General features: G+C 39.6%; 2 protein-coding genes across 2 annotated transcripts in view; one reads left to right on the plus strand and one right to left on the minus strand.

Moving 5' to 3' along the window:
* Positions 1–428: 428 nt before the first annotated feature.
* nopchap1 (NOP protein chaperone 1) lies at positions 429–4,611 on the minus strand. Its single transcript, XM_073480357.1, has 4 exons — positions 4,484–4,611; positions 2,978–3,052; positions 2,695–2,828; positions 429–1,538 (listed from the first exon to the last, which is right to left on the minus strand). Exons 1-4 carry the CDS (start codon positions 4,542–4,544, stop codon positions 1,362–1,364), a joined length of 447 nt encoding a protein of 148 aa, XP_073336458.1. The 5' UTR covers positions 4,545–4,611; the 3' UTR covers positions 429–1,361.
* Positions 4,612–5,340: 729 nt separating this feature from the next.
* slc41a2b (solute carrier family 41 member 2b) overlaps positions 5,341–16,047 on the plus strand; it is a 43,531-nt gene continuing 32,824 nt past the window's right edge. Inside the window, exons 1-6 of the mRNA XM_073480330.1 lie at positions 5,341–5,417; positions 6,441–7,121; positions 8,649–8,756; positions 12,291–12,362; positions 13,328–13,472; positions 13,877–14,023. Of these exons, the coding sequence (XP_073336431.1) occupies positions 6,579–7,121; positions 8,649–8,756; positions 12,291–12,362; positions 13,328–13,472; positions 13,877–14,023 (1,015 nt within the window). The 5' untranslated portion in view covers positions 5,341–5,417; positions 6,441–6,578. The remainder of the gene's footprint in view (positions 5,418–6,440; positions 7,122–8,648; positions 8,757–12,290; positions 12,363–13,327; positions 13,473–13,876; positions 14,024–16,047) is intronic.

The following is a 16,047-nucleotide window of genomic DNA, read 5'->3' on the forward strand; positions in this document are numbered from 1 at the left end:
CATTCATAATTAAGTTTTCATTTGTTATACAATCACCTGAAACAAAGAGTCTGTTTTAAGATTTAAGCAAAGTAGCCTAATTTACTTATTTTACAGATATTGATGACCATCTTCCTATGAACTGTAAAGGTGATCATTTAGAAAAGAAATGTCTTTATGTTCAGAGGGTGTGTCTCAGTTATGCTGTGTACCGTAGTGTTGTCAAAAATATAGATACATTTCAATACATATCGATTCATAATATTTAACAGTTAAGTATAACGGTTTCAATAATCATTTTTTGCTGTATCGATACTCGTACATGCTGTGTATTTTCACTCTCCTCTGATAGCAGGTTGACAAACGCTCCGCTGTAGTGCCCACAATTCCCCCACCTCCTCCAGTAAATTAACTTAGATGCTGTTGTTCTTAACACACAATACATAAGCCTTGTTATATCCATCTTTTATTAAATATCTGAAATTTTCCACCCCCAAAGTTGCGTCAATTTTTCTACGTGGTATTGAGCAGTTTAACAAACACTGATTCATTTTTCACAGTAACAAATACTACTGTGACAATAACTGTATGGTATGGAATCTGTTACATATATAGATATGTTGATTGATTTCAGATGAGAATGTGTGTTAATGAGAAGTCATTACCTGCTGCTGTAATTATTTTTAAGATTACAATTTAATTTTCATAACAATGATTTTAACAGACCTTAACAGAACCAATTCAAATGTAGTATGCAACATAGTAAAAGACAAAACATCTAATAAACTTTCTGACTACACAACCAACTGAACATGGTTTGTCATTATATACATTTAAAATTAATTTGAATTAACATATCACCTTGCTAACATGTTAAAAAACGTGTGTGTGTGCACAAAGGCTTTATTTTCACTGCCATATACCGTCTTTTCCTCTTTTAGAAAAATCACATCTTATCCTCATGAATACACAAATAGTTTGTATCCTAAATTGACATAAGAATGCGAACAAGCTAATGAAAACCAAAAACAAGTGATCCACATTGTTACACATAAACTCATCATCATATGCAATGAGAGGTCACACAGTCAGCTGATTGCCACACTGGATAAGGTCATCACAGTATCTGTTCTGGCTCCAAAGGCACTTTGGCAACTTTGACCTTTAATGTACAAAATAATATTCACTGTTGTTCCCATAGGGATGAGGAATATCTGCATATCTCCACACAGGAGCTTTCTGTTCATCAACTCTGTGTCTGTAAAGTAGGTTAAAATCTCTTTGCACGAGGTGGACCTTTTGTCATTGGTCAGTTTATCCCACATCACCTCAGAAGGCAAAGAAACTCAATATGCAGCCAAAAGTCTGTGCAGCCAACTTTTCTACATTCCCTGTTGATCGACAACCTGGATGTTGGCTTTCTTCTTGTCTTTGTCTCCAGGTAATTTAAGGTTCTCCTCTGTGATCTCCTCACCAGAGTCTGATTCCTCAGAGTCTGAAGTCTCCTCCTCATCCTCGGAGTCACTGTCTGACCCGCTGAGCTCCACCAGCGCTACGTCCTGAGGACAAGAGGAAGAAATCACACTACTCAAGTCATATACCACATAAAGTTAAGACAACTACAAGGAGCCTTCTTAAATGTACATCAGGGCCAGTATTCATAAATCATCCTGGTAGTAAGAGTTGCTCCTCGTGATAAAATTCTAGTAAGGCTCTTTTTCTTTAAAATTCACAAAGTTATTCACAAAGCAAATTAGCCCTTAGGGGAGCTCCTATGGTGAAAATCTGTTTAAGAGCCTTAGGAGTTTCTTAAGCAGGGGAAAAAACGGTGGAATGAAAAAGAGGAAGGAGAAATATTCTCTAAACACTGAAAGACAGTGAGCTGATGAAACACTACAGTTTAGACTGCGCTGGGATAATGCTTTGTGGTTGATCTCATAAGTGAAGCGCTCACATCTCCGACCCAGCGCAACGATATAACATCAGAAATTGAAGTGATCACAACACAGATATAAATATATATATGTTAAAAGTAAAATTGCAACACTGATTTCTGACAACTTTCCATCAATAAAGTGATCACACAAAGAATTGCAGTTCACCTTCAGTCTCCCTCTTCTTATGTAACACTCCTCACTGGTGTGCTCCCTTTAATATGGTTTTACACTTCTTATCAAAGACTAAGAAGCCTCCTAAAATTACCTGCATAGCAAATACATGTAAGCAAACAACTATCAGCATGTCTACAGGGGACTGTGCAAGTAAGTCTGTGTTTTCAAACATTTTTTGGGCTTCTTTAGGTAATGTCTTACAAGTTATTCAGCAGAGATATGCATTACATAAAATAATATTCATTATTACACCATATCTGAATAGAGACTACATTTTATGATTAGGCCTATCGATTTCACTGACAACTATCACCACAGATTGCATTCTTTTTTTTTTGGTCAACCAATCACAGCATTTAAAAGAATGCGTCACGCCTAGCAGCCTCCTCATTAAGACAAAAGTTTTTGTCTCTTCCTTGCTCAGAGTTGATTTAAGAAGTTTCCTAAATCACCATTAAGCTATGATCCCTTGCTAGAAGTTTTTAGGCTAAGTATGGAACTCTCTGAGAGAATTTTCAAAATGGTTGTGAATACAGGCCCTGGAGTTTTCTAGTGCAACACAAGGGGCAGGAAAGCTTAAATTTACCAGTAGACCAACACTAACCATCTCTATGACCTTCTGTGCCTCCTCCACGTTCTCTATATCAAAGCATCCAGCAGGAGCTGCCTCCATCTGCTGCTTCAGCTTCTCATTGGCCTCGGCCATCTGTGGCAGGAAGCTCTGCAGCCGCTCCAACACTGAAACACAACACAACACAACAAAACACACATCATCACACTTCCAGCTCAATAATGATTTTCTTACTATTAATGCAAATAAATCATCAAAAGTTAGAACTAGTGACTAGTGTCAAGACAGCATGCAGGGAGGTCATTCTTGGTCTCACCGCTGCTTCTCGGGACCCTCTCTGTCTGTAGGGAGCTGCCAGCCTTTGGCTTGAGGAGAAGCTTCTCACTGAGACCTGGCAGCACAACAAACAAGCTCAAAATGAGTTAAAATACGAGCTGATTCTCTACAGTAAAAAGGATAATATCAAGTGTCATTCCCCAATACTTAAGTCACTGAATGATCCTTGTTATAACAGTTTTCTTACTTAACAGCGGCTTTTGACAGAGTGATGTCTTCCTTTAAATTAATGTGATCTCTGCAGCTGTACCCTGTCTAATTACAGTTGGGTAATAATGCAATATTGTTAATTGAATTTCAGCAGATGTTTTCATCATGGTATCATTCTACACACTCCATTATCCAGTAGTACTTCTCCTTGGTCAGGGTGGAGTCAATTCTGTGCAGGTGCCATCACCATGTTTCACTGTGGGTTTGAAACACTGTGGTATCACTCTCTCTCCTGTTTGTCTCCTTACATACACTCTTCTGTTACTGCCATACATCTCTAACTTGGATTAACCAGTAAATTGGGCTTCTGTCAGTCATCCACTTCCACTGTGAAATTCTGGTATTTCTTAGCCTCAAGCATTTCACTGTTTCTCCTCCCGAGAAGTGGTTTAGAGACTGCTACTTGTCCTCTAGAACCACTACAAGACTATTTCTGATTGGAGTCTTGTGTTTATTTAGCAAATTATGTATATGCGATGATGTTGCTTTTCAATCTCTCAGGATAAGCTTGTTGTGTATTGATTTACTGATGGTGTGGTCACTTTGAGTCTTCCTGATCATGCTTTGGATACAACTGATCCAGTTTCTGTAATGCCTTTAAGGGTTCCATGCACTGCCCCATCAGTCACCTTGAGTCTATCCATGATCTGACACTGACACTCCCTCTTTGCTTAGAATAACAATTTGACACTTTTCACTTAGTTTCTGAATTCTTATATTTTCTGAATTACTTCCAGGTTGATGTGACAATATTAGGAATGTTCAGTGTGATCTTAGACTTTTGGATCCCACTGTATTAAAAACGGTGTCTTATGTAATTTAGTGGAACACATGTCATTGCTTTAAACATTAATTTGATCATTTAGGCCTGATTCTTGCATTGCATTAGTCAAGTTGAAGTCGGCAAATATCCTTAATAATATGCTGATGATTTTACCCATATTCTCCAGTCATGTGTTATTTCTTCGTCATTAATTTCACTTCACTTTGCAAAACATTGAATTCAAACTTCACCTGAAGATAATGTGAGAGGAAACTCTTAATGTTAATTTAGGAAGTCTCAGGACATAGAAAATCTCCAAAACACGTTAGACTGTTATTATAAAGAAACCAGAAAAAGCCAGGTTTATTGTTATAACCGTTTTAATTGAATAACTAAAATAACTTAGAAGGGCTCTTGTAAGCTAACCTCATTGTATCGTAGGTAAACACAGGCTGTGACTGCAGTCACTGCATTTTTCTTCTAACACTTAAACTGTTAATAAAGAAATCATACCTCCTCCGTTGCCACATGACAGCAAAGCCTGTGAACTCGTTTTCTTGACGTTTAAATCCATTTTAGACGCGACACGGTTATGTTTTCATCGACATGTGTGTTACAAGTGAGACCAACATCCGGGTGGAAGGTCAGAAAGCAAACATTTCAGCTGTGGTGTATATAGCGCCCCCTGCTGTTTGGGAAGAAGACACGAATTTAGACTCTACAGTGGCTGTAAAAAATTATACCAACCACGCAAATACAACGAATATGAGCGCTAATAAACAAGTAGGACATAAAACATCGTTTGACTGAACTTATCGATAAGCGATGACATTTATGAAAACAATTGGACAACCACTACAGCAAAGTGTTGTCTGCGACTGCGCACTGCAATCAAAATATACGTGTGGCACTTTATGTTCTGAACAGAAAAAGCCCGTAGAGCATTGAGATGTCTCACTCTCGCTTGCTTTTGTAACCGCGAAACCCCTCCATACAAAGTTGACCCAATGAGAGTCATGAAGTTAGCTCTGTCTGTTGACGGCCGAGGGCTAATTTAATTTAGTTACAGCATTATGTTTCAGATAACATCATCATCATTACTACATTCTCGCCAATAAAAGAGGTGAACAAAATCAGGAATGTTTGAAGCCATAATAAAACCTGAAGGAAAAATCCACCTATTTTGTCACTGCCTTGTCTTTTTTCTTTTACTGTTGCATTTAAATGAATTTCCGTCTTTCTTGTGAGTCAAAGCAACCCATATTTTAAACTTTGCTAACTCGCTCTATGTGCCCAACACAGCGTTTTTCATATCGCGTGGTACATCTTCACACATCGACGAGCTTTAGTAGCACTTTTTGCTCTGACGCGGCTCATCGGCTGGTTCACTGTCAAGGAAGAAGACTCGCATCTCCTCACTGGGATAAAATGTCTCCGTGGCATTACGGTAACTTATGACAAATAATTTAAATTCAGTGACGACTACAATGAGTAGTTTGCTATGCCTTATATCCACTAGCTAACACTGGCTACTGTATTCTCACAGTTAACGCATAAGAAAGTAGGGAGCCGTGCCTCCTACTGTTTTGATTTCAGCACAGCTAGCTAACATAGCACGGGGTTAGCTAACATAAACAAATATCCACAACTAGCCGATTTTTTGTGTTAAGCGAGGTTATCAGTACAACAACAGCTTGTGCCGTACGAAGGCGTTTAACGAAATTGCCAACATTAGATAGAAGTGCTAGGAATTGAGACTGAGACAGACAGGTAATATTAAAGGCCTGAAGAATGATTAAGTGCAGTTACAAAGGTAGGGAAACTAGCCCTATAACCCATGGTCTCCGGACCGCATCGTCATTATAAGACAAGGGGCACCGGTCATACAGTTTTTGAAAGGCATTTCATTTTCTGCTGGTGGTAATGCTCTTTGTCACCTTGATAACACAGAGATCCTTGCCTTTCTTCTCCCACCACTTTACATTTGTTTACGCACTGGTGGTGTAGCATTATCTTCCCTGGATTAGTTTCAATTTTACACCTACCAACTAAACTAAAAGTACATTGTCTACCTTCACAACATCCAGAGAAATGTCTAACAGCACTGTGAGGTGTTGACAGTTGTGTAGTGTGCATATGGGCTGAGATAGCAAACAAATTATACAGCACTGATAAGAGGCCAATTGTCCATGACAGAAGATAATGTGTGCACTTGTGATTAAAACTCTTGTCGCTTATGTTGATGTAAAGTTGCAAGGATTCCCTCATATCCAGTCTGTACTTCATTAGAAAACAGCTGCTCCATATTGAAAGATATTTAAAGCCTTCTCTGGTTTATTTCCTCTTTACAAGAAGTGACTCAGCTGCCCAATATCAGTGTAATACCATTTTACATTCTGCTTTAGGTTGTGTTTTCCTGTTCTCCCAGCTGTTCTCACCTCTGTTGTCTCTCTTGGTGTATTTTCCTAAGGCTGATGAGTCCCCGTATCCAATTTCTGACATGGAAGGCACACCTGAGCCAGAGTAAACCAGTTCTACCGTGCATCTTATTCACACTGCTCTCAGACTGGATGACAGGAGATGAGACACCGCGGCCGTAGACCACACCATGAGTATCCAGAGTCTGGGAGGAGCTATCGGGGAGTCCCTGGGCTCTAGCCTGACGGTGCGTATGAGCGGAGCAGGTGGTGGGTGGAGTGCTCTCTCCCTGAAACCTGTTTCCTCCGGGCGGATTGCGGCTCTGTTCCACACCATGGTCCCCACTGGTTATACCAAGCTACAGGATGAGCGGCTTGCCATGGTGGACCTTGGAGCGAAACCAGAGGCTGGATCACTCCAGAATGGCTTCAGGCAAGAGACTACACACATAGAAGGCCGACGGCTCCTGGACCGGGCCTCTCGGTCCTCTGTGACTTTATCTGACTGTGGAGATGGAGGCTTCTCTGAAACGGAGCCCATGTTGGCTGAGAGGAGGCTGTCTGGTGAGGAGGCTGATGCGGAGGAGGAAGAGGATGAAGAGGAAGGACTGGTGTCTGATGTGCAAAATATGCCCAAGGAGTCGCCGCTGGCCATGGCGCTGCAGATCCTGCTACCTTTCCTGCTTGCTGGATTTGGAACTGTATCAGCTGGAATGGTGCTGGATATTGTGCAAGTAAGCTGAGCTTCAATACAACTTTTATTCAAACAACAACCAGCTTAGCTGAGAGCTTAAGACAGGGTGGTATTAAGGTCCAGTTCATTATGTTTTGGTCTTATTTTTGTAGTTGGGGCCATTGTCTCTGTCAGTTATTATAGCTTTGTACTTTGCAAAGTAATGACTGAGATGTGGGAACATGATGTCATCACTAGACATCATGTTCTAACACAAACAGTCAGACAATCAGACAGGTTGTAAACAAGCCACCAGTTAATCCAGATTATCTAAACCACTTTATTTGGAGGAAAATACGGAAAGTGTGTGCACAACTATGTTAATGTCAGATCTGAAGCAGAAGGACAGTTTGAAACTGTAAAAAAGTTTGACTAACCTGTTTAATTATCAGACTGTTTAGGTTGGACTTCTTCTTAGGTGCTGCTGTTTCATCTCTCGGTGAGATCTTGGCAATTAAAGGTGCCCTTTTTTTTTTCTTGTAAAAAACCCCAAAAGTTTAAAACACATCATGTGAAATTAATCCTTACGCCTGGTCCACATATCCTGCATGAGCAGTATGTGTGTGTGTGGAGGGATGTCTTGCTTTTTATATTGTCACCCATGTCAACACCTTGGAGCAGACAACAGTTGCAGAGATATAGTCTCGCCTGTTTTTTCCACGCCATGCAAAAAGACCTGAAAATGACAGCATCTTAAAGCTCTAGGCCACCAGGATGCCCCTACAATGTTATTATCAATGATAAAAAATGATGGCGAAAGCTACAAAAGTAAGACTCAAGTTGTAAACTGGAATTATTCCTTAAAGGCACAGGGGGCCACAAGGTTTGTTTCTTACCGAAAAGGCATTGAGTGTATTGTTGAGGTGTGACAAACATTCTGAATATGTTTCCTTATTCCTTTCTCACAAACATTTCTAAAATTAGTATATTTGAAATAAAAAGTAATGCATCCACTCAATAAAAGCTCCGTAGTGCTACTAGTGGTCCAAAACTCCACAGGGTACCTTAAACTCCAAGTCCACTTACTCACATGTAAAAACTCAGAAAAAAGCTGGTAAATGGAACTTGAATTAAGATTAGTTTGTCAAAAGAAGGTCAAAATATTTTCAATATCTGATTTTTCGCTAATTTCACTTCAGCAGTTTGTGTTGTTTTGGAGAACATTTAGGTTTAAAACACTTTACACAGTTTTAGGGGGTGTGACTGACAGATGTGTCCAGTGGTTGCTGCATGCTTAGCCCACCCAGAAAATCTACATTTTCTTGCTCCAGTCAACTAACAAGATGGTACTGAGCAGCAAACCATTTTCACACAATTCTTCAGAACATATAGTTTCAAACAATCTACACCTTTACTGAATTACTGCCAGGTTTCTTGATGAGTGACAATATGTTTAAACTGTTGTTGCTCTTAGATGTAGTCCACATTTAAAATTGAGTGTCAAATGAGGCTGAGCAAAAGTGGAGTAGTTAGACGGTCATGAATGTTAAAACAAGTCTCAGTGTATTATTCCTTGTGTCATCCACAGCACTGGGAGGCGTTTCAGTACATCACAGAGATCTTCATCCTGGTTCCTGCTCTGCTTGGCCTCAAGGGAAATCTGGAGATGACACTGGCCTCAAGACTGTCCACAGCGGTGAGACACACACACACACTCACCTGCTCAGTCTGAACACAGTCAGGAGGATTAACTACCAGAGACATATTTTGTGTGCAGTATGAAGCATACAGACAAACAAACTTAAGTTTTTATGCAGTTGGAGTTGATTTAGCTTTTGTCTTTAAAAGTTTTGGCAGTTAATGTGCAATAGAAAGAAATAAATCTATACTGTATATTATGATGGAGCTAACAGTCAGCTTACATGACATGACACTGACATCCCATATATTCTCAAAATGTAGATTTAGTTGGCTCCAACTGATTTGAAAGGGCTACATAGACAACAGGTCCTGATGAGGGCTTGTCCATATTTCTTTCTGCAGACGACATGTTTAATTTTCTCACACAACTTGTTCTTGTTGTAATTAGATGGCTGGAGTCCAGCGTCATGCTGCAGAGACTTGACTACTGTTTGCCTGTTTTAATTTTTTTATTTTAGCCTAGTCGACAGAAGATTTTGTATTTTTTTCCAAAATTAGAAAAGTTTCCAGTCAGCCACACAGACTTGACTTGTCCCTTTGGCTGCTGTGGATGGTACACCAGATGTGTGATGGCATCGTGTGGGTGGTGTTGCTTCATTTTTTGCGGTGGTGTCTCATCGCAACAAGCTAAGCCTCTTCCTGTATATTGTTGTTATTGGTCGACTCTGTGACACACTGTGACAGTCTGTAATTACGGTTTGAATGACTTCTACTTGGTCAGGTGAAACTGAGAAGAAAACTGAACAGGCTTATAGTGACCTTGTTTGTCAGGGCAGCTCTCTCTGCTTTAACTGTCCCCTTCTAAGTTCAACTTGTTATTACTTTGAAAGTTTCAAGTAAGAATTTCTTTGGAGCGTCTTGAATGGGTTTTTGGTGTAAAACCTTTATGGATCAAGAAATAATCGAGGAATCTGCTGATGCAGCAGAGTGAGGGGTGATTTCCTGTACCGGGCTGGCTGAACAGTCAGATGGCAAATTTATTGGTCAGCTTTGACTCTAGCTGTAAAAGGGAGGAGGAGTGAGCATACATTTGCTGCATGTATTATCCCATAAAACTGCACCTTTCTTCTCAACAAACATGTGCATGAATGTCTGCTTATTCAGCAGAACCTGTCAAAAGATCTGTCAGTATACAGGTCTGTGTTTGTCTCCACTATTCAAACTCTGCAAAGTAGAACAAGCTGAAGAAGTGACGGAGCTGAACTGTGTCTTTGTTTGTTTTCTGTTTTTTTCCTGCTGGCCCCTGGCTCCCTGGCACAGGCTCCACATTGACATTGCTATGTCCACACGGACAGCAGAGCTCAGTGTGAGCCAATACTCCTCCTTACAGTCCCATAAACTATTTGTCTTTGTGTTACTGTTGTTCTCCTCAGACTTAGTAATTTACAGTGTGGGGAGTTATGCATTACAAAAGCATGTGGCAGAACTTTAACTTACCACAGTTATTACAGTAATTGAACCAGTGAAAATATGTTGTTACTTGCATTGCAGTACTGGGATTGCTGATGTTGAAAAGACCTTTTAGAAAGGGTGAAACCTGTCCAGTCTAGTGACATATGTATGCATATTTAAAACCATGGCTTACCTCAGCTCAATATGATGTATGTATTGAAATTGCAAAACAAACCTGAAACATAGAGATGACTTAAGCCATTCTCCAGCAATCTGAGTTCCATAAAGTTGGGGATTTACAAGAGAGATTAGAAAAGGCTCAAAATTGAAGTAGCAGAGGCTGAAATATCCTGACTTCTATAAGCCAGTATGGAACATAAACCATGTATCATACATTTCCTATAATGTATTTGGCTGTCACAATATCAGATTTTCATTGCAAGATTACCATGGCCTAAAGAATTCACGATAACTGGAATTGGAGTGAGCGCTATTCTTTTTTCATATTAAATGTAGATATCATGATAAATATTGTTGTGTTTTGTCTCTAAAATTGGCTCTAACAGAGGGAGAGTACACAGGAAAAAATCTGCCCTTCATCTGTTGTGTTTCTTCTCTTCATGTATGTGACATATTCTACAGATATTATTACTGCAGTGAAACTCTGGTATGATATGGTGTATATCGTATTACTTGGAAACAGGAACATGTCTGACCTCCTACTAGAAAAAGGAACAATGGTGGAACAATGGTAAACCACTTACAGTCAGAATTTCCACAAGTGAACTTTGGGCAATCAGTCTACCTCGACTTCATGAGGAGCAGTTGTCTGATGTTAGACAACAATGGCAGCACCCATACGGAGGGCGATGGGGATGGGATGTATTTGTAGGCAACAGTATTTGTATTAGGTCATTGAATGGAATGTTTAGATACGTTTCTCAGGTATAAAAGCCATAACCATAACATAAAATGTACAAGTCGTCCGTTACCTCATGTGTCGTTTTATCTCCTCTATTTCGTTCACAATGCAAGGGGGCTGAATTGCTCAGTCATTAGACCTTCCCTGACTGGTGTATGCCCAGGTCTTTCCCCAAGTACAAGTAAACTTGGAGTCTCCAAGCCCAAGCTGACACAACTCAAGTGATGTTGCTTGAGTTATTTTCTTGACTTGACAAAGCACTTTCAGAGCCACAGAATACATTATACAACTGCACAGCTTACGAACCATGACTACTTTACTGATCTTGATGTATAAAACTGATGCATTAGTGCGCCTTTTCATTGATTAGTTGTTTGGCAGAAAAGGAAGTGGCAACAATTTTGCAACAAAAGCCAAAAAAAAATCAAAACCTCAAAACAAGAAAGAAGTACAGGCCTGACAGCATCACCAGGGAAGTTTCTGTGTGCTGTAGACTTCAGTAGAGTTCAGACATTCATCAACTGCACATGATCTGACGTCAAATATTTACTCTATATATTATATTCATCATATTATTTACTCTATATTCTACTTTTTTAACACTTTATATATTGAAGTGGATTTAATAGAAATCACAAGGTTGTCTTTGCTTGAACTTGGAAACAAATTTGCTTTACATACTATGGATGTGGAGTTTGAATGATCTGGGAGTTTAGCAGCTAGGGCCTAAAGAAAAAAGGTACATTATGGGAAGTGTAAGATCCAGTGTCTTGATTGATTGTCTCTCTTTAGTTTGTCTCTTATTTTCACCCCAACTTTATGGAAGTTCAGTGCTAAAGAGATGGAATACCCCTCTATGTTAATGATGATAATTTATTGGATTGAATTACATGGATGTGAGATTAGTCGCTCTAAATTTCCTGTAGGTGTGAATGTGAGTGTTAATGGTTGTTTCCCTATATATCAGCCCTGTGATGAACTGGTGACTTGTCCAGGGTGTACCCCGTTGCTCGTCCAATGTCAGCTGGATTAATGCCCCCGTGACCCTGCAAAGGATAAGTGGTTACAGATAATGGATGGATGACAATTTATCCACCTAATTTTTGAGTATAATAAGGGCTAGGGATTTTTCAGGTCATAAAGGGGCTTTGGCAGAATTATAAGCGGTCATGGAGAAGTCATAAAATGTTTACTTTTTCTTAATTCTGTTCACAGGTGAATGTGGGCAAGATGGATTCGCCTATAGAGAAGTGGAATCTAATCATTGGCAACCTGGCACTAAAACAGGTAATAACACAAACACACTGACATACACATGGTTGCTGCCTTGGTCTTTGTACTTACACATACAGCCAATTAATCAACATTCAGATTAATTCTGTTTAAACCCAGTATTTCTGCACTGTTGCAGAAACACTAATGTTATTAGTATTATGCCATTTGTAGAGTTAGATTTAAGTGTTGGGTGCAAGGGATTCTTTCTGACTTGTTTGATCCAAACATTTTCAACAACCCCAGAGCATTGTAACGTCCACAAGTCAAAATGTATTGAACAACACGATTTAATCCAAACATGGGTGAGGACTTTATGAAATATGACAACAGACATTTCATTAAAATTTAATCATTACTGCAGTGATGGCTGAATTAGTCCACAATTTTTATATTTTTATGTGTTTCCATTTCACACTGAATGGAGTTGTTAGAGTCAAATTTACTGATTTAAAACATAATAATAATAAATAAAATAACATGTTTAATGTATTTATTATATACACATACTGTAACATAAATGTAGTGCAATGTATGTTATATGCCATTTAATATTGTTGATACACATAACCACTAAGAATGATTGGAATTGGTTGGAACCAGGTGGGCGTTAACTCAGACTGTTCTATTGATTTCTGTGTAGTAAGACTGAGTACAGGCTCTGAAAATCATCTACCCACACACTGATAAACACACCAAAACATGCTACATCACAGTGTTTTGACGAGCTGTTTGTCCGCTAAGTTACGCAATAGCATCTCTCAGCTGGAAGTGTTATGTAATGGAATGGAACAGTCTACCTGCACATGACGTTAGTTCCACTGTTTCACCATCAGGTTCATAGGGAACATTACCTACCTAAATAACCCTTCTGCTAATCCTCTAAGCACTGTTTGCTGTTGTCACACACATAGTTTTGCTTGTTATTCTGTAATCAATAAAAGAGCACCACAGTCAATCCCCCTGCCTCTGTCCTCCAGGTTCAGGCCACTGTCGTGGGTTTCCTGGCTGCCGTAGCAGCAGTTGTTCTTGGTTGGATCCCAGAGGGGAAGTTCCAGATGAGCCACGCTGTGCTGCTGTGCTCTAGCAGTGTGGCCACGGCCTTCATAGCCTCCCTGCTTCAGGGTAAACACACACACGCTAACAGCTGAGCACCACAGTTTAAAATAAACTGTTAATACTGTCGCTGTAGAGAGCTGGAGAAGCTCTGTTTTCTTCACAAACAGTCTTTGTACTGAACTGAATAAGTTAAGATGACGCAGACACTCATTTCTTGCTTACTGTCTGTATGCAGGGTGCCAAATTAATTGCCAAATTGTTCAAATTTTACCAATCACTCATTAAATACCCCTTTTTGCTGGTGAGTGAAGCGAATCTACAAGCCACATGTATATTTTACCAGCATTTGTGGTGGTGGCTGCTGATAATTTTGTGCCCTGTCTGTGTGAATTTTAATAATAATGTCTGAAAGTCCGCAGTAATGCGATGACTGTTAGTCAAGTGCTCCACCCTACTTGTGTCATGTTCAGGTATCATCATGGTGGGTGTAATTGTGGGTTCGAAGAAGACGGGCATCAACCCTGACAACGTAGCCACACCCATCGCCGCCAGTTTTGGTGACCTCATTACACTGGCAATCCTGGCCTGGATAAGCCAGGGCCTCTACAAGTGCCTGGGTAGGTGACCAGCTGCTACCCTCACAAGTGTGCTACTACAAGTGTTCCAATTCCAAACTACATTCTAATTGTACATAGTATATAGCTGTTTTTTGCAGTAAGACATACTTACTGTTTGTGTGCGTGTGAGTAGAATTAGGACACAACTTATTTTGGAACTTCTGTTGAAGGCTGTTGAAGAGTTATAGCCTGTACAGACCTCTGTTCAGGATTGTACACTGTTCAGCATGAGAAAAGACAATTATGGCTCAAAACTTGAGGAGGCACTTTTTTTGAGTGAATCTTTAACTGTCCAACCATTTTGGTTTAGAGAAAAAAAAAGAAAATGCAGCTGGGGTAAAGCGTCCACATGGGAATGACAGACAGAAGCTTTTTGAGCTTAAGTTTCGATGCATAATTTCATCACATTTTTGCATCCTTCTGCATTTTAAAACAATGTATGACTTACCAAGGGTCAATTTGAAACAGGAAGTATGGCAGTATTAAGTATAACACAGCATGACACCTCTGATTTTAGTGTATCATTTACCTTTCCAACATCTGTGGTCCCCTCACGGGCTGCTTGGTTTTCACTGTACAGAAGCAAGCTGGCACACTAACCAATAAGTCAGACTAAATCTTGTTATCATGTAGAATTTGGGTGGATTAGTCCTGGGTAATGTGAGCTAGTCTGTGTTTGCAACAGATGTGTTCAGTTAAAAACGAACTCTGATGTGTTTGGCCACTTAGTGCAGTTTGCTTTTGTGAAAGCTGTAAATCAAACTCTGGTTCAGACAGATTGGGACTCACACTTAGGTCGCCACACACAGAGACTTGAGGCTTGACTTGGTCAAAAGATGACTGCTTATTGACCGATGTTTATCTGATGTGAGCTATTCTCTCGTAGTATCTGTGCCATCAATTTGTAAGGCTATGTACTGTAAGTACTAAACAATTCTTATCACTGAGTAGTTTTATAGCAGGTTAAAAGTGGTTTGAAGCAGTTACTTTTTTAAAGATAATAATCTTTCATGTGAAACCAGGTTATATTAAGGGTGGTTAGATTCAATCATATTAGTATGAATTTGTGCTCTCTTAAAGATTGTGACATGAAGGGCTGAATGAATAAATGACTAAAGTAGTTCAATTTATGATTTATGTTTTTTATCATGAAGGGAGAATAAATAAAACAAAATAACAATAACATCAGTATCAGCATCAGCTATCAGCCAAGTTGTTATTTTAAATATCGGTAATGGTATTGGCCCAGAACATCACAAGCAGTGCTCCACTTAATTAGTTATATCTTTGTGAGCTCTTTGTGACAGCAGAGAACATAAACTGTTTGTAGCATGACCTGCTGTCAGTCATTTGTCAAAATTTGATTTCCCAGCAGTGGGTCCATGCAGGATGACAGTCACCAAAACTGTCCAATCAATCAATGATTTACCCGTCAGTCCGTATGACATAGTGCCTACAGCTCTTGGTTGGTTTGTAGAGAGTCAGTGTGAACATGAACCGCACCAGAACTGAAAGGCAGCAGTGTGAAAGCCAACTCAGAGTGTAACATGACTGATTTGGCCACTATCACTTTCCTGTAGATTGCACATGCTTTCATGTGATGATGTGTTGCTAATTCTAAAATTATTTATTTAATAGTTTCCTGTAATGATGAGCTTTGTATCAAATTAACACAAAACTCGTTGGCAGTCGTACATGGTTTTATAATGGAGTTTATTTGGTCTATCTTCTGTCAGTTATAAATGATTGTCAGATTTTTGCTTCTTGGGTTGCTTTGTATTGAGACACTTCCCTCAGTCAGCCAGTAGAGGTCCCTCCTTCCTCACTCTGTAGTAGCGCTTCCCTCCAGCTGCAGAACAGACGTTTCTTTTCCTCTCGCCACACATTCCTCATGTTTAATTCATATCACACCTGGACCTGTGTTGCACCGCCTTGTATTACATAATATAGCGTACACTGGAAGCTGTTTCCTCTTGGAAAAAGTCTCACACTGTCCTGTCAGGTCTAATTGTATGACATAGATG

The sequence above is a fragment of the Pagrus major genome, chromosome 14, assembly GCF_040436345.1.
Source record: "Pagrus major chromosome 14, Pma_NU_1.0".
NCBI classification, from domain to species: Eukaryota; Metazoa; Chordata; class Actinopteri; order Spariformes; family Sparidae; genus Pagrus; species Pagrus major.